Genomic DNA, 23,868 nt, shown 5'->3' on the forward strand with positions numbered 1-23,868 from the left:
TGTGCAAGAGGATACAGATGCATGCAGACTGTAGTCCTTGCTTGATTTATGGCACCTTCTGCAGGCATCCAGGTGCTCCAGCGAGGGACAGGGATGTACAGAGATCACTATATTTCAGCAGACTCCAGCAGCCACCTCTGGAGTGACACTTGGCTAGCATTAGTACAGAACCAGCACTTGGAGGGATGAGATTTTAAACTGCCTGTCTTTTGGGTAGGATCTATCTTGAGCCACCCTGGGATGTATTCTGGAGTTATGTCAGGGTCAACTAAAGCATGTAGGTGGTTTTGTACATCTTTCTGTCAATCAGTGAGCACCTTCAAGAAGAATGGCAGCGGAATTTATGTAGGGATCTTAATGCCACTCATTAGGCCAAAGTACAATGTGACCCAGATTCCCACATTTATAGAAATTGTGAGTGCTCTGATCTAAAACCTCCAATTTTGAGATATTCTGCTTCAGTTCCAGCTGCCAATTCCATCTGCAAACTGCTGGATTTGGGCCCATATCTGAGCACGATTCAAGGCATAACACATTCTGATGGGACAGGGGCTGACTGCATATGAAGGTCATTTGCAAGAGAGGAGCTGGTCCCCCACCACATCAGTCTTCATATACTGGACTGGATACAAATGTGGGAATTCCCAAAATCCTGCCCCAAATCTCTTCTTCAAGTTAACTACATCAAAATTGCATAAATGTAAAACTTTGGAAAGTGTTCTGTAACTCTAAAAAGATGGGGCAGTATCTTGAAGACACCTCTAGACACAATCTTCTGCTCTGACTTTGCATTAGAAGAAGAGGTACTGCTATTGCCAAATCAATAGCTTCCTTTTTGCTTATGCTTCACTTTTATCCATGACCGGAGCTGGTCTGACCTGAATTCTTAGGTCTCTTGACCCACCAAATTGAATTGCTTTTCATTTTTTCTCCAGATAGCCCCCCAAAGCATTGGATTGGTACGTTACTGATGCAAATGTAGAAGCAAGCAGGTAATTCAGTTTGATCTGGTCAGAGCCTGAGTTATGGCTGGAGGCTACCTATCAATCACTTTAAACATAAAAAAAATAGTCTCAAGAAATCCAGCAGCTTCTAACTGGTAATAACTTGAAATTCCATGTGAAAACTTGTCCCAGGCAATTCACCATTTCCCTTAAACACTCAATGTACAGTTTAAAAAGAATCTCTCTTGTGCATGTTCATTTGTGCGTATTGAGCCCTGAATATTTTAGTAAATAAACACTGCAAGGAAGTCCACAGAAAGAACTGTTATTTGGAATAATATCTGGGAAACTAATTTTGTGGCCATACATTCACTAGTAGGACAAAGTTTGCTCCATCAGGATGCAAATTATCAAGGCTCTATTGTACATCCAGCTCAAAACTCATCACCCTAAGGCTGGGGCCACAAAAGCCTTGAACATAAGGACAGTCTTCAGGTGGAGTTTGGGTGTGTTAAGGGGACAATGCCATTGCAATGGAAGGGAATAGGACGTTCCCCCTCAGACCTACAGGTACCATGTACAGATCCACTAGCAGGAACCAGAAAGGCCTTTGGATACTCCCCCCTTTAACAGCCACGTAAGTTCATTTTCAGTTCAGCACCCAAAGGCAACAGTCAGGCTGAAATCCCAGGTTCCTTCCTCCTACACAATGCTTCTTGCATTGTAATCTCCTTCAGGCTTCTAGTTTGTATATACATTACAGGCTCTGCCCAGTACTGCTGATCACAACAAGGATATCTGATTAAAGCAATGAGAGCTTTTTTCCTTTAATTTGTATGAATTTCCTTTGATGCTTAAAGAACAGAAAAACAGCAAAACAAAATGAGGCTTTCATCTGAATTACTCAGGAGAATACAGTAAGCTACTCTAGGCTGTCAGATACGGTTGGAATTAGGTGCTTTTAGAAGTATATTATCTATTTTTATCTGTTATTTATTGTGCATACTATATTTATTGTGCTGAACGTATTATGCCCTGATAGACTACAGCAGATTTCTTGGTACATTATTGTCTAGGTGCTGTTGGTACACCCATTTTTCAAGATCTGGAGACAAACCAATTGGATTCTGACATTTATTTATATTCTTAGAGCAAATCTTTTTGCCTGGTAAATATGTAGGACTCCTAAAGAGATGTTACACCACATCATGCTAATCCTCCTTACCTCATGGATTACTGCCCTAATGCACAGTGACAGCCCTTTCAGAGCCGTCGTCTTGCACTGCGGTAATCTGCTGTCACACGTGCATGCCGAAGTGCATGACCTCTGCATGCTAAACCTGCTGTGCCTTCCCTACAAAGACCCCCAAGAACAAGCTGCTCCTATCAAAGGCACCCTCAAATTGTACCTGCTGCCATTGTCTGTATCTGCTCCTCTCTGAGCTAAGGGGCTGCCAAGTGCTGCTTTCCATAGGAAAACCTGGTTTGCAGACCCAGAGCCTGTGTCTGACCTGACCTCAGAAGGAGAAAGCAGAGCTGCACTGGGAAGGTGATTTTATAGCCCTTGTCTGCTGTCCTGGCACAATTTCAAAGACAGAAAAAGCTGCACCTGCAGGAAAACCTCTGCCAGGCATTGAGGATAAAGCATGGATAATGTCACCCATGTCACCTTTTTACAGCCCTGCGCTTTGGGGTTGTTTTTTGCTAATGGAAAGAGAGAGCTGCAGTACAAGTGCTGCATTACAGAGAACATCATTACTACAACAGGTAGGCCTTGGAAAGTGAAAAAAAGCCACGGGATAACAGAAATTTTCCAAGTTCATGGACAGTTGTATAACCTGAGCCGTTCTGTTGTCTGTGTATGCTACGTATGTGAGTCATGGGAATTTGAAATGGGCAGTAAAATACTAAAAGATGTATTATTTTAGTGATATCAACCTAAGAAGTAAATGAGCTGATATAGCAGCTTGTTCTCTCATTCGTAGTTTTAATATGCTGAAATGCCTACATTTTAGTCTATCTGGCTACAAGCTTTTAAAGTGTATGTTTATAAATCCCTGAGAAGACATAAGGTGAAACAAATTACAGTTTTGAATTATAGTTGTAATGAATATTGTCATAATAAATTCTCTCCTCGCCCAAAAGATCGATGAGGGATTCCTTCTGTACCACACCATGTTTTCACAAGTCACATGCAGCCACTTGTTCAATTTATAGCTTGCTTTCGGGCTGAAAGTCTCCACACATATTACATGAACTCTGGTGAACACGATTCAAAACTATCTGGTTAAAAACACCATGTTTCTACATAATTTAGGCTGAGATTTTCTGGATAGCACAAGGGATTTTCTACCCAAGTCAGAGGCACTGAGGTATCTAAATCCTTTGGGCAGCATGTCAAGCCATAATCTTTTCAAGGTGTTGCTTGTTTCTACAGCTATAACTGCAAGAGGAAGGGATGCTGAAATGATAGTCAAAACAACGCTTTCGGAAGGAAGATCAGCCATTTTCAACACATTAGTCCTTATTGGAGTTGTAATGTACATTGATCACCAATATCACTTTAGCTCCATTTGCTATTGCTACAAAAGGGGATGACAATTTAAACAACTGCTTCTGGAATACGTGGCTGGTGTGCACAGCTTTGCTCTGAACAAGACTTCCAGTGAAAAATTAATCCATTTAGACACAATGGCTACACATTTTGCCGTATCTTTATTGCACTTTTACCACGTTGCAAACAATTCCACAAAAATGCTGCAAAAGTAAGCCTAGAGCTGCTGAAAGCAGCTTTTTACCCATATATGTATATATTTACACAAAACTATCAAAAGCAAAGTTGAAAAGTAGCAGCTTAGCTATGATAGTCTAGAAAGATAAAAGCTGCCACCTCCTTATGGACAAATAGTACAACTTGTCATTTTACATCACTTTGTAAAACCAACATTCAAGTATTCCTGTCAATGCACAATTAGTGAAATTCCCTTCTGGTAACCACTGTATTTATCTTTATTATAATTATTATTATTATTTTCCTTTAAAAGTTCATAGTGCCTTAACCCTTTAAATGCTGAGTAGCTGGAGAAAATAAAAAGCATTCAATTCAAATAAGATACAGTGGATTAGAGCACTTAAAGGGTTAACACAAAATACTAAGTGGACTGTCACCACAAATAAAGTGTGAGTCACAAAACTATGCCGTCCCTCTCAGTTAAATTTGGTAGGTAGGTCTGGGGTTTCATAGATATACCATATATAAATACAAAATATTAAGTAAAGGCCTCCTTTCTATACAAAAAAGGACAGGAGGTGTTTTGCTATCAGACTGTTGCCTGTCAATGATCTGAGTATTTTCTGAATCTTTCCATAATCTCTCTTTAGGAACTAATGAAAAGCATCACATTAGACTTATTTTTCTTAATGGACTAATCCTTTGCAGAGTCTACACTTTACCTACTTTGGGAACAATTATATCTCATTTCTGAATTCACTGAATTCACAAAATGGCATACACAGTCTTTTGCAAGACTCTATTTTTCTTTTTCCTCTTTGAATCTTCTTTACTTGGCTGGTAAAAAAGTAGTCTTGCGATTTCACTACCTCTCAGTCGTAACAGTGTTAACATCAGTGTTAAAGTCATTTTCAACCACATTGTCATAACCATCCTTTTCTATACAGTCACTAACAGCCTTGAGGACAATCCGCAGCCGCCTGTCCATTGCCTCCAAGTGAGGCTGGTAGAGAATGGGAGCTATTTTATCTTTTAGTAAAGATTCCTTCATCAAGAGACTGAGTTTGTATTCCTCCTTGGCTAACAACTGTAATCGCAGATAGGTAGACTTCCTTATTCTAAGAGAAAAAAAGAGAAGAAAAAATGCAAATTAGTGCTTTCCTCACTATTGATCTTGACAGGGCTAAAAGGCTTATAGTTAGCGTAGCAGTAATAGTGTAAAAACCTTATTATGTGATCTGAAATGATGAGAACCAGGCACTGACACAGTCCTAATGAGCAGCTGGCACTGTCATCTGGTCAGTGACCTTTAGGAGCCCTTGGAGGTGGAGAGGTTTTGGAGTACAGCTCTACAGCCAAGTGCAGACAGCCTTCTTGTTCCTTGGCTGGGTACAGCATCAACTGCATCCGGAGCAGCATTCAGATGAACATGTCCATCTTGGCAATGACACACATGACACACGTGGCATTGAGCTGGGGCACGGGAGACAGCAGTGGGGGATCCTGCTAGCTCACCTTGCAGAGACACCTAGAGCCCTCACAGACACAGAGCTCACCCTGTGTTCCACTCGTGCTAAGCTGAAACTCTAATGTTACCTGAAAATCCTGGCCATGGGCACTGAGGAAAGCTGCTGTGAAGCATCTGAACAAGCTGGACTAAGCTTTGCCACTTGGGATCCATGGGACATGTATTTTGTCTTTAAGCCTCTCTCACAGCCATGCTCCTGCAAGGTCCTGATCTCAAAAAAGCACTTAATCTGCTAGTGCCAACACTAAGGGTCAGCTTGGGTCAGGGTCCCTGGGTGGGCTCATAACATCTCTGCCTCTCCACGGTGTGCAATGAAACATTAATTTGAACGTTTCAGTCCTGTTAGTGGGAACAACTGTATAAAACAGGAAACAGCTCCAGAGGTGAGGCGTACCTGCAGCACTGGTTTAAAGGCACCAATATGGAAAGTTCGTCATGGGAATATTTTCCAAACCTGTTCAAAGATAAGAGCAAGAACATGAAAAAGGCTGTTTTAAAGACTAATTTCCAGCCACCCCCCCAAAAAAAAAAAAAAAAAGATTATTAAGGGTATTTACCCTCTTCCATTATCTAAGTGGATAATAAATGTGTCATTTCCAAACTTCTCAAAGGTTTCATAGTGATGTCGATCCATGTTACCTATGGAATAAAGAGAGTTAAAAAAAGACCTTTCTCACTCTGGCTTGCTGCTGAGCCTGCAGGTCAGGGCAATACAAAAGCCATGGTTCAGGAGGAAGCCCAGCACTCCTCAAAGCTCTGCAGGGCAGAGAAAGCAATGGATCTACCGAGCTCATATGCTTCTACTGTGGAAATCCCAAAGCGTTTGATAGTGGAAGATGGGCTGTTATGCCTCTGGAAGCTTTTCAAGCTCTCTGTAGCTTTTAAACTTAAGCTCTAGAGGACTTACCAGAAGACAAAGCCAACCTTCCCACCTTTCAGCAACCCCTCCTAGGGTATGCCAAGGAAATCCCTCTCAAGTACGATGGCATCTCAACTGTTTGGGGAGCCTGGTCATCCATAAGGTAGCTATGTCCTAAGCCAGCAGAGCTTCACTGGTGAAAACGAGCCCTGCTGCTCCAGCCATGGGTCAGTATGGTATGGAAAGCAGCCATGGTACGCATAATGGATGTGAGGATTAGCTTAGGGAGAGGAAAATGCATCCTTCAAGCAGGGATGTTAATCCATAATATTGTATTAATATTATTGCTTGCCAATATTGTATTAAACTTTTTGAAGCATGACTAAACATCCTGATTTCCCTCTAATAAGAACTTTGGACAAAGTTCTGTCTGCCTGCAAAGCCAAAACAATGTTATGGCTCTAACATGGATCAGGATGCTACTGCAGCAGTAGACCTGGACAGCTCTCTTTGGGCACCCATGACAGGCAGACATGTGATCTGCTTTTTAAGGTCGATGTGCAGAGCACTGGTGCCAAGCTATGAATGGTGGGGGTCTTGAGCCACTTAGAGATGCCACATATGGTTCCTGAGCTGTGATTTGGCCTCTTCTGCTGCTGCCTATTGCAGAAATCTCAGTATTGGCCATGGCCAAGGATATGTCCATGCTGACATGTGTCCAAGGATCAAGTATGTATGTTGGCTTCTTACAGCTTATAATTGCAACAGAACAGGTCATGTGTTAGAATGTCTTGATGTTAACCACTGAGTAGGTTTGGAATAGGTCACTATCACCTGCTTGTTAATAATGTATTTTATTCCAATCAGGTTAATAAACAGAAAAAACCCTTCCTGATACATATCGGAGTTGCTTTTGTGACAAGGCAACACCTCTTGTATTTTTTTCCCCCTCTGACAGTTTATAGAGCAAACAGCAGTGAATACTACTGCAGGCTGAAAACAATATGCCAATAATGAGTAGACTTTCCATATACATCCAGCAGCTATACACTACAATGGTAAAGCACTCACTAAAGCCAACTATGAAGCCCTTAATTGTTGTGAAGGAGACTAGCCTGACCTGGCCTCGTCATCACTCTGCATTTCTGAACATCTCTGTTCCTTTAATCTGCACTGATGGGAATACATAACCATGTAAATCTGCATTTTCTCATAATCACCTAGAACAGCACATACAGTAAATTCAGCTTCAACCATGCTTTAGCAAAATGCTGAACTATGCAGAGTGCTGTAGAAAGAAATAGTTCTTATCCTAATCAAGTATTGCATTTAATTTTTGAAAGAGATGAAACATACCCATTAGGAAATCAAAAACTGTCATATCCATTATATCCAGAATTCTGGTCCCACTGTCATACGGGGGTGTTTGTTTAACCTCTTCACAGTAATCTGGATCAACTTCCCATCTGGAAAAGCCAATGTTTTGATATTTTATGTGACATACAAAGCTTACTGAGTATTAAAAAAAAAGTTATTTTGCAAACATCTAGTTGTATCATGTTCGATTGAGGACAGGGTCAAGTAGCAGCAGCAAATTTTGAAGGCTGCTTCCAGTAATGCAGGCAACTGACAAAGCCTGACTGATGAAAAAGGAAGAAAATCACAAGACTCAAAACTATCTGGCTAATAGCTTCAAGATTTAGGAAACCAGCTGCACCATCAGTCATATGATGAAAACATCTGAGACTTTTGTTTAGGGCTGCTGATAGCAGTGAATCTTTCTCCCTCTTATAGGACTTCTTAGGCAGGTCCCGTTGCATCCTGTCAAAGCCACTGGAGATTATGCCACTGAAGGTCCTTTCAGGTTCAGGACCATAAGCTGGAGCTCCTTGCAAGTGTAAGTACTCTGTTACTTCCCAGAAGCTGGACCAGGTGAAGAAATGCAGATACTCTCCTAAGCCTCAATGCTTTAGATCAGGCAAGGTCAGGAACTGCTGCACTGTTGTATTTCCCTATTGCCCTTCGCAGCTGGCAAACCCTTTGCTCACCACTACTCACTCTGCTTTCTTGCGCTTGTGGTAGGAACGTCTCCAAGGGTTTCTCCAGGTTTTCCTTTTAGCTAAAGACAAGTCGGGTAGGAAAGCAGCCAGGGACCCTTCGATCTGATCTGGTTTTCCACACAGGGCATGCTCTGTTGAGCAGTAGTAGGAGCATTCCCCATAGAAGCAGATGTTGTTGGCTGGAAAATAAAAGAGAAGAGTTTTAAAACCTGTGCTTAAATTAGTGTTCAAGAATTCATAAAAGCACTGGTGTTTGCATGAGCAGAAATAAATCTCAGACCCAAAACCCTGCTACCACACATAGTTTTCTTCCACTGAAACCACTAGAAAGACATTCATTTCAGTGGCTGGGATCATACCGTATGCTGAGCTCTCTCTGACTATTTCCAGTCTATTTATATTCCAAAAAAACAAATGTAAGGGTTTGAGGTTATTTTTATCCTTTCCCTTCTCCCTTCATTTTCCCAGACTGATACATCCTTCGGGAATATTTCTTATGCCAGGCTGGAACCCCAAATCCCACAGCTGAACAAGTGGCACGTGCCCAAAATTAAGTCACCTTTCAAAATCTTGGCTCGTTTAGGACAGACAACAATGTTTCATTCATTTACTTGCTGGTATGAGAAGAACTGGCAGTTTTACTAAGGAGAATTATTTACCATGAAGGCTCATGTGGGGGTATGTGTGGAAGGTGGAAACAGCACAGATGTAATTCTGTCAGCATGCATCCCAAACACAAATTTCTTCCTCCACACATCATGTTACTCCAACAACCACACAAAAAGAACTTGCAGCAGGTTCTGGAGCATGCGTTACTTTAAAACCTCCCCAAAGTTGCCACCACATATTTCTGTACCAACAGGAACAGCCACTTCTTTACAAGAACACACTTCCCATGTGAATTCACTGGTGGTGGGAGAGATCAGCTCATCCCCCAGTCCCAACACTGGGATAAGAACAAGAATAGGAGCACACCACTGATCTTCTTTTCAGTGTGCTACAACTCTTTTGGCATTGCTTTATGCACATAAAATGTCATTAGAGGAAGACTGTGCCCTTTCTTTATGGTTATGCATGAAGCTGAGAAGTCACATTGCTTCCTAATTCCCCACAAGGCCTCTAAATTCAAATACTGCTTCTGAGCTGGCCTCCCTTTGGGCAGGCTCAGCATAAATGAGGCAGGAAGGGCTGGTGAATTTTCTGCCTGCCATCCATGGCTTGGAGACGTAAGCTGGTGGGGTTTCATCGCAGTGATGCCCCGCATCACATCACCCTGTACATCACTGTGATGTCCCTCTCCTGCCCAGACCTGACCTGTGGCCAGTAAAGTGCCTGGTGGAGATGGTACATTGCTGGTGGGCAACGCAAGGGAGACAATGAGTCAAGAGGACAGGGAGCAAGCCTGGACCCCAGTGCTCTGGAGATCACAGAAGGGAAGGAGAAGCACAGCAAAGAGCTGCAATCGGGGAAGGAGGAGCAGGAGAACATGGAAAAACTATAAGGTCTTTTGATGTTTTTGATTATATTAATTAGGTGCATTATCTGGGACTGACTGCTGAGCATAGAATTACTATAATTGGACTATAAGACTGATGTGTTACTTCTAGACAGTTTGTCTCAGCTTTTCATTTCCAGGCCTCTATTGATGGCTATTGGATTTGTCCATTAAACTGTGATTACTTTACTGTGGAGACAGCCTTTTCAAATCCCTTTGCTGTGACTGACTCATAAGGACCACCCATCTATCTGTGCTCAGGAACAACTCCAACCCAAACTGTATATTTACATTCACAGGGTTGGCTCATACCAGCTAAATATATCCTGACTCAGTCCAGAAATACTTACCCTGTGGTCAAAAACCTTGTTGACAATTACTAAAAGAAAAGCGTTTCAGGAAAGAAAATGAGGAACAGAAATTACAAAAGGAAGGAAGGGAGCACTCAGCATGACTGTACTTCTAATTTTGTAATTAAAAGTGTTTTAGCATGCAGAATACCCTTAAAAATTCTTTCAAAAGCTTTTCATTACATACAAGGCATACTTAGTCCCTTAACATTTTAATTAAAAGAACAGTAGTTTGAGACTTCCCATGAGCTAAGAAGTGACCATGTCCTTGGTCAATAAGCCACTTGGCTATTTCCTATGAACCCCAACACAAGTCTTGTTGCTGCTAATACACCTAATAATGTCTGAACAGAAACCCCACTCATTTTTCATTTTAAGTAACTCAGTGATACATATCTCTGAAAGTGAAGTTTTGAGAACTTTTTACGAATTGCATGCGGAAAAAAAACAATCACAGTTAGGGAAACTTGGGCTGGAAGAGACTCTGGAGGCCTCTGCTCCAAGCTACAGCTTCAGGACAACTTTTCCAGGCTAAAAACCACCTGAAGCCCTCAGTTTTAACTTGTTCATTAGATGCACGAGCTCCAGGACCATCTCAGTGGCTCTCCTTCAGACTTGCTCATTTTAAAATCAAGTGTAAAGTCAACATCTAGGCAAACCCAACCTAACGCAAGCTCTGGGCACTCTGCCCTGCACTTTATAACCTCTCATGGGTTTCCTTTTCAAAAATGCTATCACAGCATGGACTTGGCATAGCTTTTGCAAGGCTAACACAGGTGCCTCAACTCTGCCTTTGATCATCCTGGCAAAAACCAGGAGGGCTTCAAGACTCCTCTGAACCTCTTCCATAATTCAGGATGAAAGCAAAGAGTTGTCCAAGCACTGTGGACAGCACTGCCAGCTACAGGTGGCCTGCAAATGGGAGGATCATACTGGACCTTCAAGAAGGTTGGGATATTCTCAGCCAGTAAAAACTGGGGAAAACCATCTGTGATTTATACTCTTAGAAGAAATGATTGCAGTCAAAGTATTTCAAGGGGTGCCAGGCTCCCATAAGGGATGATTTATAAGAAAACACATACAAATGATGCCTGCTGCAGGTTAGCACAGAAGAGTTAGGAAATATAGAGCTCCCTTATTTCTCAGGTGGTGGGAAGGGCCCTCCCTTGCGCTTCAGTGAGGGTTTATGCTTTCACTGAATTGAAGCTGCTTGTGCTTCAGCTCAGCTGTGTCAGCATCACCCGCTCAGCTGTGCAGGGAGGGAACCCACGCAGATTTATCTTGATCACCTGAGACAATTTCTCTTCCCAGGTTTCTATGACCTGGCTTCCACCTGGCAGCTGGAAGCCAATGCTGGGTTATCTGCCACCGTAACCAGCAATGCCCCTTGCACGCTATCACAGCCTCTGCTGCTCACTATGTAAATCTGACCTTTCAAAAAAGGAATTATATTAAACAGCATTTTGCACAGTGGGAAGATAAATACTGTGTTTAATAGTTTGCTTCTGACTTTAGCATTAGGAAGAATGAAGCCCTGCTCCATACTGTCAACAAAAGCAACTGGGACTAATCATTTGACAGTAATCACACATTTGTACCCAGATGAATCTCCAGGAAGGCTCTGGGGCTATGGCAGCGATGGCATTCGCTGCTGCAGCGACACAGCCAGCATGTGTGCTGCCTGTACCATGCCGGGCCGTTCATCCCTACTCCTGCTGGGCTCCTCTAGCTATTGATTTTCCCACAGAGCCCCCCATTGCCTGCAACGGGAGCCCAGTCCTCCAAGCTACGGTAAAATGTGTCTTGTCATTAAGACAGCAAACTTGCTGTAAACACACAAATGCATTTCTTAGCAAGAAGTTACTTTCAATGGCAAAGCTTTTTCTGCCAGCTGTTACTCTTCCTGTGGTCCCAGACCCGTGGTACTTACTCTCCACTGCTCCCATCCGATTTCTTGGGGTAGTGGAGGTGAAAGGATGATGCATCTCAAATTTCTATTAAAGAAATTAATTGCTTTGATTGATACGGAACAGGCATCTTGATATGTCTATCCTAGTTCTTCTCTACAGGCAGTGAGATGAAGTAGCCTGAATTCTCTGGGGAAACATTCATTTTTAAGGTTTCTCAAAAAAAAAAAAAGGAAGAAAAAAAAAGTACCAAATATAGAAAAGCACAGTTCTCATTTAAGACTTCAAGGTGCAGTAGCAAGACTCTTCGAAACCCTAAGTAGGTGACCCACATTCTGCACAGCAGGCTGAGGGTGAAATTACAGCTACAGACACAAACCCAGTGCTGCACCAGCAAATCCACGCTGAGAGCAGGGCTTGGCCTTTTGAAGGCAAAAATAAGAGGGAAAGGGGAAATGAGTTCTATTGGAGTGTGGTCTTTCTCCTCCCATTAAAATTGCCCAGCCCCTATGGTCTTCTTTCATCCAGTGGAGGTGTTTCCATACATATCCCTCTCCCTAAGAACACCTGCAAAAGAAGCAACCGCCAGAAATCTATGTTCCTGCAGAGTGGGTAGAAACAGCAACAGCAGCAGTGCTGGCAAACCAGAAAGGAGGGATGCTCATGCATGCTGAAATGTGCAAATCTGCAGCATGCAAACTCCTGCTTCATTACAAAATGAAACCGTTTCTCCTAAGCGCTAGAGAGGCCAGAGAATCCCAAGCAGTGTTTTAAATGTCTGATTTTCATTATTTGAAGATGAATGGATGCAATTCGTAATGAAATCCATGCAAAAATCATGGTCTGGTGATTGAAACTCCAGCTAATCGCAACAATTAAAAAACAGAGTGTCTGTGTACTCATCTGCACATTTTCTGTGTGCCATCCTGATAGCTGAACAATAATTCTTCTCAGGAAGAAAAGGAACAAGTGGAGATAACCTTAAAGCAAACCGCTTGGCAGAGCAATTCTTCTATTGAGATTTGCATGACTGTTAACAGAGGACATTCAGCAAGCTTGTGCAATTGGAGTACTGGAAAGAATCCTGAATATTTACTAAAGCAATGCATGAAAAGATCTTTCTCTTACCTGCTCAAAATAATAGGTAATGCAGAATTGCTATTGTTTGCTGAGAGAAAAAAATCCATAATCCCTTGGAACTGGTTAATATGAACAAAAACATAGTGCTTACTAGCTGTGTAACATTGATTTCTTTAAGCTGCTGCCTCAATTACTTCCAAAACGAAGGCTGACATGATTAATACGTCTCTTTTTTTCCCAGCAAATTACCATTCATTTGTAGGAGTAGCAGGGCTACTGCAGTCTGCCCTGCTGCAAAGGATGTAAAATTAATTTAAATAATTACTGACCTAATTCCATTTCTCATGTTTAGTCCAAACTGCCTGGAAGTGCACTTTTCTGCAATCTGCTTTCTCTCTGATTGCAGCCTAATGCATCAACTGACCTGCCCCTTCACAGCCATTTCCACTTTCCAGCGGAAGAAAGGATGCTCCTCTACAGCATGCTTTGAAGCTACAACTGCCTGCAGCTTCCTGGCCCTGATTTCCATTCCAGATGGGACAAGTGAGACGGCCCAGGCGTCGAAATGCAGGTCCATGCTGGTCCAGGGAGTAACACAGTATACTGATGAGCATCATCAATATTTACCTTTTGAGGGTTTCCACTGCAAGCAGTGGTCTCCCAGCCCAATGGGAGAAGCTTTCTGTAAAATCCATTACCTTTGGTGCTCCTTGGGTGCAGGGAGGCATGCATACATTGCCAGCAGGCCCCATGTGCCCCCATGACCATTGTCACTGAGCGCCTCTGAGGATGCAGATACACAGACACAGCCAACTGAAAGGGAGTCCCAGAGTGGCCTCAACAGCTTAATGCAGGTGCACAGACTTGCAAGTATCTCTATGTCATACCTTGATTTCTCAGCTTTGTAACCAGTTCTCCCCCAAAACCAACTGAATTTGCTGTCCCTCATCTACCAAAGGGACCAAGTCAGCCTGTTCCAGTCTTCCCCTTGCTCCATCTTTATCTTCCCAGGCCATGCGGCTCACCCTAGCACCCTCCTCTTCCTTTTCTACCCTCAATCTGCTGCTTGGGCTGCCTGCTAGCATTTGTTTCTAAATGCTTAATTTAGGAACTTTATTACTTCTTCATTAAGCATTAATTAATGCCTGCCTTTTAAGGTCAGTACGAAATACAAGACAGAGGTTTGGCATATATTAATGAGAATCCGACTAATTATATTAGGGACTTGTAAAGAAGAACTCTGACAAGTAACCAACATGATTTAAACAAAGTATATTGATTTAGGAAATGTAAAATTGAAAGAAAAATTAATTGCTTAAGTGTTTTGTTCTCCAAAAAAGCCTGATTAGCTAATCAAATATTTTAATTAAATTTATCTGAGGCCTCTAAATAAATCTGAATAAAGGATTACGCTTGGATCATCCCCTGGATGTCTGGAATTTCATAATTACAAGATAAAGATCTTCATCCAAACCAACAGCCTTAACTCTGCATTGCTCTGGCTGCTGTAAGCTGCTCAATACTTGAGCACAGTTTTGTACTTCTCAGATATCATTCAACTTCACCCCAAGTCTTGATATATAAGCTGGGAAGGCTAAAAAGCAAGCAAACCTACTAATCCATGTCTTACTAGCTAAAACAGGAGTAAAATGGCTTATATTTCAAATGAGCCAAAGTACCTTGGGTGCATAAAGTTACAAGAGGTTTTTTTCCCTTGTTTTGTGTGTGATTGTTTGACTACAAAACCCCAAGAGAACGCCTTCATCATGTACTGTCACCACGAGTGTACATGTAAAATTGGAGCACTCATAACGCAGGGTAAGATGAAGCCTTTTGCAATTATGTAATGTATTTTACAAGTGAAGTTACTGGAATAAATAACTGCCTGCTCAACTGTGTCCTGCACAGCTGAACATCAATATGAAGCTACAAGTAACAGCCATAATAATGACTTTATTGGTGATCACACAAGTGTGATAAACATTTTAAAAGTGAAAGCTCTGCAATGACAGGGCTCTGGTTTCTGGCTAACAGCAACAAATTACAGTTACATCAGGAGAAACTGTAATTAAGTCTTTGGACCTTGACTTAGGGATAAATAGCTTCTGGCCAATCACACACAGTGCGAGGGAGAGATCTCCTGAGATTTCTGCTCCAGATTGCCAGTTACACAAGTCACAGCCTGAGTTCAGCAAAGCACATGGGCACACAGCTGAAATAATATCATTTGAACCCACTGGAACATAGCTGCATGCTTTAAATTGAACGTTTCCCTATATATGCTTTCTCTAAGAAGATACTTAAGCATGTATTTTTGTGCCTTAACTCAGACCCTTAATTTCTCCACCTCTGCATCCCAGCTGCTCAACAGAGATGACACCACTTTCTCCCACCCTTTGCCCATCTTTATCTATTCCAGTTGTATATTCTGGTGAGCTGGGCAGGGTTTTACCCTGTGTTTGTAAAATCCCCGCCATGTGGAGCTACAGCCTTGGCTAGGGCCACGAGATGTTGTGAAAGAATGAAGAATAATAGAGAGTGGTGTTGGTTCCTGGGGTCAGCCTGAAAAACAAGAACAAGGACTGGGAACAATTCAGGTCATTCCTACCCTGACCTCTACTCAGTGGAGAATTTGAGCTGGAAGCAGGATATCTTACACATCTATTTGCTTGGGGTTTTTTTTTTCAAACTCCTGTTGTAAAAAAACCTTAAGTACATGACTCTGAGAAAATTAGGTTTTGGTCCTCCAGTCAAAACCAAGAAATAAATGCATCTGGCCAACAGAAGTGACAGATCACATTGCAGTAGAAAAAAGTTCAAATAACTAATGGGGTAAGTAATAAGATTTGGGGTAAACTGAGAGTAACAGAAGAAATTGCTTTAGAAATTGCTCTACATAAAACATTTGTTGAATACATTGCTTTTGTGAACATAAAAGCCTGTCTCTGTGGATAATTTGTCAAGGGGAAAAGGCATTCAATTCAAAACAATAAAGTCTTCTTTGTAGGCTGTGTCTCCACATTTATTTTTATTCAAAGGTCTAGAAGACAGTTCTATTAGAAATATCTGAGCAATTAAGCAGTCTACACATCGTTCCCTTAAGTACGTGTTCAGCAGGATAGAAAGAATATAGTGTTATTTTGAAGACTACCTGGTGAGATGAAAAATGTTCTCCACAGCTTCTTGTCACGAGTAACATCTCGTATTTCCCTCGTCATGTTAACCAGTCTACCTGCAACTGGTGGCACACGACGGAAATCCAGGATCCTGGAAGAGAAGGAAAAGAGAGAGTTTATGTAAAGGATTAAACTATAATAGTGATAGTTTTTAGGAAGGCTCATTACACTCTGAAGGGACATTTATCTGTGGTCTTCATGGAGTAAAAAGCCCATCAGCTTTAAACTAGATAATCCTTTGTATAATATATTACAAATTATGTCCTGAATATGATTAGCTCTGCCTTGCCTACATAGTATGGAGAAGATGCAAAATACAGAAGAGCATGAGGACACACTGTTCCATGAAAAAGGTGAAGGTACGTAAAATTCCAGATAGTAGAAACTTATTTTTGACTTTGTGCTACTTCAGGATTGTTATAATATGCACTTTGCTCACCACAAGTGACTTGAGGAATGGGATTTCAGCCTCTTTCTTCCATAAACTCCATCTATTTTTTTTCTTTTCTGACAGTCTTAGTAATTGTTTGATTTATTTGCTTCTGCTCCTCTCTCTTTTAATACCCTTATACCAACCTAAACAATCTTCCTGAGACCAAAGATTTTCCTGCTGTCAAAGGCTGAGCGAAGAGCCTTTTTCTACTCCAAACTTCCCTGCCTTAGTAGATTAAAAATTCCCTACAAAGCATTGCTATTAGATACAGTAAATGAGCAAAGTCCCCATACAAAGCCTCGCCACAGGTGGTGTTTCTATGTCCGCTGTCTGCTGGTAAGATTTTATACGTTGGGTAGCAACTGCTTTTTCTGCTTAGTGTGTGGATATTTAACATTTCTTCCTGTAGGAACTCCATGAATGTTTTTTTTTCCTACAGCACCATCTGCTTAAAATGGCAATATAAAATGTAAAGCAGAAGGGATCAACACCAAGGTCAACAACAGTAAAATATGGAAGATCCTTGAAGAATCAGACCAGCATGGCTCTTAATGGCAAACCTACCCTGAGTCAGCTGCTGATAGTTTTCCTCATCCTAACCATCAACCCAGAAGGCAGCAATACTACCCCCCAAATAATCTGTGGCCCTGAAGCTTCAAGCTTTTGGAAGGATATTTCTTGGTACTCCAGGGTGTGAAAGATGCTTCAGTTCTAACAGCCTGTGAAATGGCATGGTTTCTACCCATAGTGTTCATACTTCATCATTAATTCCCACTCCTAATCCAGGCAGGCTGAGGGGACTGCAGTCTCTCGCCAGTCTTGGGGTATTCACTATACCCTGCACTACCTCTGCCCAAGGGGACATTTTCAGCTAACAGGAGTACAGGATGACTACCATTGCCCTCTCCTTCCCACTGTCTTGTGGCCTGCTCCTGATATGGGAGAGCCCCAGCTTTTTGCTGTGAAACCAGACCTCCCTCCCTATCTCAATTATTCCTCTTTGAATACTTACACCATTCCCCATGTCTTGCTTGGATTTGGATGCCCTGGAGCTAATTGGGGTGAGCCAGACTCCTGTTACACTTACGTGACATATTCCCTGGGAGATGGGTCCCCTCCATATGCACTTCAAGATGCCAGGGGAAATTCATTTCTCATCTTCCCTTCAATATAATTTCTCGTTCTTTTTGAGAAGTACTTATTGCCAGGTTTCTCATTCCCAAAGCAAGTCACACTTCCTAATAATTAATCTACCCTTTCATCAACTGCCATTTCATTTATTCATGGCATTTGCCCACATTTGTTTCATTTTCCCCTCTTTTAAAAGTAATTCAGTCACAGGGCTGGCCAAGTGCAGAAACATATCACAATATTTCCACTTTTCTTTTAATGCAAACCCGTTTTACTTGCCTGTCCAAATGAAATGCTGCTATTTCTGCATTATGTCTTTCATAGTCTGAGAAATAAAAAAAGTCTGGTGGGGTTTCTTGTTCTCTGGTTTGTCTGCAAAGAAAAACAAGGAAAGTGTTTAATGAAGGGTTAGCATTTCTAAGGAGCAGTACTCAGTCATTAGCATGTTATTCAGGAGTTCAGTATTGTTTGCTTAGTGGAAGGCCTTTAAATACACCATATGTGCATTATTTGCCACGTAGCCTTCGTTTTATCTACTTTTTTTAAACTACTGCAACAAAAAATAGGAATTCAAGACTTGTACACGCAGGCCGCTGTCACAAAGCTATTCCACTCAAGACTCTTCGCTCTATTTAACAAGATCTGCTTTATCACTCTCAAACATTTCATTAGTGATAGTGGTGAAGACAATGTCATTTCATTAAATTATCATTAACTGTAATTATGAAATTTCCAAAAGTAATAACATTTTTTCTTTCATCTTTGGCAGCCATGCAGCTCTTATCTAAAATATGACTCTCCCTTTGTATTAGGAGAGCCAAAAGTGACATGTTTTTCTTATTTCAGAAGAAATGGGATCATTGCAGTTTGACGGCCACGACACATGTCATGTTTCAAAGAACATTAACAAGACCATGCTCCAGAGACGGTGAAGAATTTGTTGTTTCTTCAGTTTGAGAACCAATAAAATATGTCATTCTGATGGAAATAGGAAGGCTAAGGATACAGTACTGAATGCCATGGAAAACAGAAAGCTCTGCATAACAGACGAGCAAACCTGTCTCACTTTAGGCAATTTTCAGTTCTGATGGCTTTTGAACGGAGCACAACTCATGAAGTTGACCAGTACAATGTCTGTGCCCCACCTCAACCTGCATCGTGCCCTATTTGGAAATCTTAAATGGGAGACAAGCACTGCAAAGCTATTCTGCAGAGCATCTGCAAGGGAGGACAGTTCCGCAGAAGAGGAAAACGAAGCTCTTTCTCATTCCCCACTGTCACAGGTGGCCAGCTGACAGCTTGTGCGTCACCCGTGCTATACACTTAAAATACACCAATTAAAAGAGCTTCTGCACTAGAACCTTGTTGCCTGGAAGGCTTTGGGCTTGTTCAGAATTTGCTGGTTCAGAGCCCAAACCTTCAAAGAATTTGCAGTAAGTCCTAATTATGGGGGTTGTTGGGAACCCAAAGCTGTGATCACCCACCACCATGACTACCAGGACTGGTATCCGCCCAGGAGACCCCTGTATCCACCTTGCTGAAGTAACTGGATAAGTCTTGTGTGTTTTGGCTATATGAAGACTTTGCTATGCAACCACCAGGGTTTGAAAGGCTGACATCCTTTCTCAGACATTCTTCTTTATATTAGTATCTTGACAAGGTATTCTGTCTCACCCTAAATGATGAACAAGTGCCATCACAGAAAAAACATCAAGGTACTTGACTTGCACCCAATGTAATTCAAGGTCAGGGGAGCCTCCAACACCCCAGTGATGCTCTAGCCAAAGTAGCACTGATCACTGTCATAGAAGTGTTCACAGAGGTGGCCAACAGTTGGCAGAAGCCCCACTAGGATTCTGCTGCGGCTGCAAAGGGTTCACAAGGAGACAAGCTAAAAGTGAGCCTGGCATAAAATAAAAAATATTCTGCTTTGTCTTCCTAATAAATGCAAAAATGGAAGGAGCTCACCTATAAAAAGAAACAGGGCAGAGCCAGAAACCTATGGCACGTTACACAACACACCATGCAACCAAGACAAGAGCTAGGAGAGCTGCAACCTTGTTATGAATATACCCTTCAAAAATGAAGAAACAAGCCCTAAATATAAATTCAAAGGAAGATATTAACATATTTCTGTTGGGCAGAAAATTACACATTTGTATGTAACTTTCCCTCCCCTCCAGATTTTAAAATATTCAATTACTTGAACAAGTCAAAGAGAGAAAGATTCATCCGAAGCTTTTGCAAACTTTACGCATACCAGCACAGCCAGTAAGTTGCAGAAAATATTAACAATTAGTTAATCAATGCCATCCGCTTTTTATTTCCCAAAGACTTTAAACAAATCATGCTGTTCCTTTACAAGAAAGTCTTGCTCCAGAAAATCAGACTTAAATAAGGGCTAGATCTCAGTCTTGCAAGCACAGCTATACCCCCAGCCCAGCTCCTCTGAGCTGCAAACTTGACAGGCTGGGCAGTCAGTACATCACCTCCGGGATAGTCCGGTCTCTCTAATTTCACTTTTCTATTTGGTCCCTGCCACCCCCGGCAATGGCCGAATATTTTATTCATTTGTGAGCAAGTACAGCTGTCCTGCAGGCTTAGACTTGTTTGTACTTATTTCTCTCCTGTCATAATGTATTATTAAGTCATAGCACACCCTCCTAGAAAATCATGAACTTGATTGTCCTAAAACCTTCAGAAATGAACACCAGATACACAGTGCTATCCAGACAATGGAAATAGCAGTATTTTTTGAAGCTGACTATACATCATGAAACAGATTCCTGAGATTCTTTGGTGCTTCAGGTGCTTGGTCAATACCCACGGCAAACCAATATGGTACCCACTTTTTTGTGTCTTGGAAATATTGGTTTATTCTGCATGTAGTTAGGAAAGAAGATTTATCAAACTCCCAAACTGCTTTACATTTTATGTTCCTCTGCAAAGTTCTGAGACGTAGCAGATCCAAACATGAAACCTTCTCCAAAATAATCTTGAAAAACCCTTTCTGATGACTTATTCCACATGCATGGAACAGGAACCTTGTTGCTTGCATCTGACTTTAGCTGATAAGTTTTATCTAAACATACATTTATTGTTAATTGATGTCTGCAACAGCACCTCAGCCACAGTAAGCTGCTATACCACCAGCAAACACTTACAGCCTAAGGTGCACACTGAATTTAAAAAGCCACATGAGCCTAACACAGCTTTGACTCAATGGAATTCATGGACTGTTATGAAAATGCCTTTAACAGTGTTAAAAGAGCACCTACATCATCATCTATATTTTTCACTTTATCCAAATATGTTTATACATAATGTTATTTCATCCATGTTAAATAGTTGCTATTTCTTCATGTGTGCAATCTAATCAATGCATTGCCTGGTTTGGTGCTAATTCTTCCAGTGATTTATTCTGATGCATATGTATAGACAGGTGGAAGACCAAATTCTACTTTCAGCAACGTCGATGTACAATCAGCAAATCCTGTCAGTTACTCTGATCATGGTAACTGGCCCTTAGTCTCTCTCATGCACTCTGTGTCCCTTCCAGATCAAGTAAAGTATCTTATAAAACACCCACCCAGCATGTTTTCAATCAGCATTGCATTTTACAGGGGAACCACCTGCCCCCCCCAGCCCTCAAGTTACTTTGGTTTTACTACCTGATGGCTATTGAAGGTTAATAATAAAAAGCCATGAATAACGAGGTATTTGAACAAAGAGACCAATATACTGAACCCTCTGCAGAAGTGTATGCTCCTGAAGGACAATAAATGAAAGCAAGGGTCAGAGGTCCCCAGTGCCAGCAGTAACATCTCACAACATGCAGGACACGGGTTCTGCACAGGTTGCAAACGGTGGGAGAGGCTGGCAGTGGCTCTTATTTTGCAAACAGTTGGAATCTGGTGATCCTTTCTCTGGAGAAGGATTTGGCAGATACAATGGCAGGCTGGGAAGCTCTGGAGGAGAGACAGATGGAGGTCTGTTGATACTGCACACAGTTAAAAATTACACAGTGGCACCAGACCAATTACAGCACGAGGAAAAGACAAATCAGCATGGTAACACTAGTAGAGGAGAAATAAGAGCTATGGGGAAATCAAACCCTTAAAAAAATTCCCCACCATGGCACAACTCAGAGAAAACACAGGAAGTAAGGAATGACTTTAAGCAGGACATAGACACGCTTGCATTGACACAAGACGAGGTGCAACTGTGATCTCATGTTGTGGCTACAAAAGCAACTCATGCTTACAGGTAGAAGAAATAAAGCTCCTCTGATAAATGAACAGTCATGAATAAATCTGGTGAGTCAGCTCCATTCTAGCTATGGTCGGGACATGTTTTGGTATTCAGTAGTATTCGGATAAACCAACGTGGTGATTTGCGTGCAGAAATAATTGCAAAGCCTCAAGCTTTTCTTAAATGCTTCTGTAAACATTTTTTTTTGCCAATTACTTGATTCTGCCAAAGGCAACGTTAATAATTTACTGGGGTTTAGTTTGGTTTGGGTTTTTTGTTCTGCCATTTATAAACCTTATCACCAGGATGAGCTCTGCAAGCTCTCTGGCATATCAGAAAACACTGTTATAGAAACTAAACCTTTAACATATTTAGTTTCCAGGATCACTTGCTTACACCTGCCTAAATTACCAGGATTAATACCCACCAGGGCCATGTATGACTTGAAAGAATCCTGCCTCACTGCCAGACTTCCTCTGCTCCAGAGGGGTCCTCTTATCTGTACAGCAGCCAAAAAGCTAGAAAACAGGGCAAACAGCCCAATCTGAGTTAAGTGTTATCCTGACAGACACATGCTGTCTTCCTATGCCGCAGTCCAGAGATAGTTCAGAGACACGTTTTGTGTCAAATGCGGGTATCTTAACTAATGAATAGACGTGCTGCTGATTTGAAAACAGCTCCTTTTAAATAGGTTGTGCTCCTGTTCCGACACGTAATCAGGGGAATCAGCCACAGGGATTAGGGATGATTATGGATCACAACAACAAGCTTTTTCTGCAGCAGGAAGCAGGTTTGCTTGGGTTGGATAATTTCGCAGGCGGCGACCGTGACCCCTCTGGCCAGGGAAATTTGGCAGCAGAAAAACCACTCAGAGACATAACAGGCCAATAAGGAATGGTAATCGCACTGGCAGGGACAGGACCGACGTTGGTTAACAGAGTAATGTGCCTATCCGAACAGGTAACTGGGGATTACCTGAGTCTACCCACAGCTGTAGGTTGCTATTCTTCTTTGGAAAGCAGCTTTCCTCTCTTTCCATGGAGTATTTAAGGTGTTTAAATATCTGTCCTGGAGCTGAATTGCAGGCTCAACAGTTTATATACAGTGTTACCTAAATGCTAAAGTATAGTTAAAACAAGACTAAAAGGCAGTGGGCTGCTGTTTCAATTACTTTGTGGGAACCTGGGGATTTCTCGCATTTGGAAGCACCATGGTAGAGCTTTGTAGGCAGCCCCTTGCTCTGGCAAACAACTGAAGCACAGATGTTCTATCAAGTCTGGAGAGCTTTTCTTCCAACACAGACAGGCATGAAACCACCCCAGCCCTCGCCTGTGAACTTGTTCTTCGTACTAGTCAAAAGCTCAGACTGAAAGTCCAGCGTCTGCTTGCAAGATTTTCTGCTCCCCCTGCCCCAACACTTATGTCAAGTTGGATTGTGCGGCAGAGGGATCTAGAGTGCCCTGAGATAATCTAAAGCTTATTATTCTAAGTGAAAGAGGCAGCCCGTGGAAAATAAAACAATGTCTCTGAGGCAGCTGCAGACCTTAGGAGGGTGCTTAGATTTTGCATGCAGAGTTGTATCATCCAGGAAGGCTTTCTATGAGTTTGCCACCAGTTGGAGCAGGTGGAAAAAAATGCCATTTAATTTTACAGTATGTTTCAGTGGCTTAGTAAGTCCTTAGGAAGATAAATGATATTGCTAATGCAGCTACAACTACAGTAGCAAGGATATCTGGTGCCTATTTCTGACTCCATAAGGAGTCTTGGCAGCTGATGGTTTTGGCTTTATCAAAGCATTCTGCTACAAAGAGCACTCCCATACGAGCTGTTTACAAGAGCAGAATACAGGCCAGCAAATGAGCGGCCAATCCATGAATGCAAAGACATGCAATTGAAGTGGTACAGAAAGGATGTTTGGCCCAT

The 23,868-nt window shown here is 41.9% G+C and overlaps 1 protein-coding gene across 2 annotated transcripts in view; it reads right to left on the bottom strand.

Moving 5' to 3' along the window:
* Positions 1–4,477: 4,477 nt before the first annotated feature.
* Positions 4,478–23,868, bottom strand: part of FAM20C (FAM20C golgi associated secretory pathway kinase) — a 59,143-nt gene continuing 39,752 nt past the window's right edge. For both annotated transcript variants that reach the window (XM_057416804.1, XM_057416805.1), the window contains 7 exons: positions 17,974–18,066; positions 16,106–16,221; positions 8,121–8,301; positions 7,419–7,528; positions 5,761–5,842; positions 5,598–5,657; positions 4,478–4,793 (listed from right to left, as the gene is read on the bottom strand). In XM_057416804.1, the coding sequence (XP_057272787.1) occupies positions 4,541–4,793; positions 5,598–5,657; positions 5,761–5,842; positions 7,419–7,528; positions 8,121–8,301; positions 16,106–16,221; positions 17,974–18,066 (895 nt within the window). In that variant the 3' untranslated portion in view covers positions 4,478–4,540. The remainder of the gene's footprint in view (positions 4,794–5,597; positions 5,658–5,760; positions 5,843–7,418; positions 7,529–8,120; positions 8,302–16,105; positions 16,222–17,973; positions 18,067–23,868) is intronic.

The sequence above is a fragment of the Pezoporus wallicus genome, unplaced genomic scaffold (assembly GCF_028554395.1).
Source record: "Pezoporus wallicus isolate ANWC-B61680 ecotype Strahan unplaced genomic scaffold, APGP_CSIRO_Pwel_v1 scaffold_7392, whole genome shotgun sequence".
In the NCBI taxonomy this organism is placed as follows: domain Eukaryota; kingdom Metazoa; phylum Chordata; class Aves; order Psittaciformes; family Psittacidae; genus Pezoporus; species Pezoporus wallicus.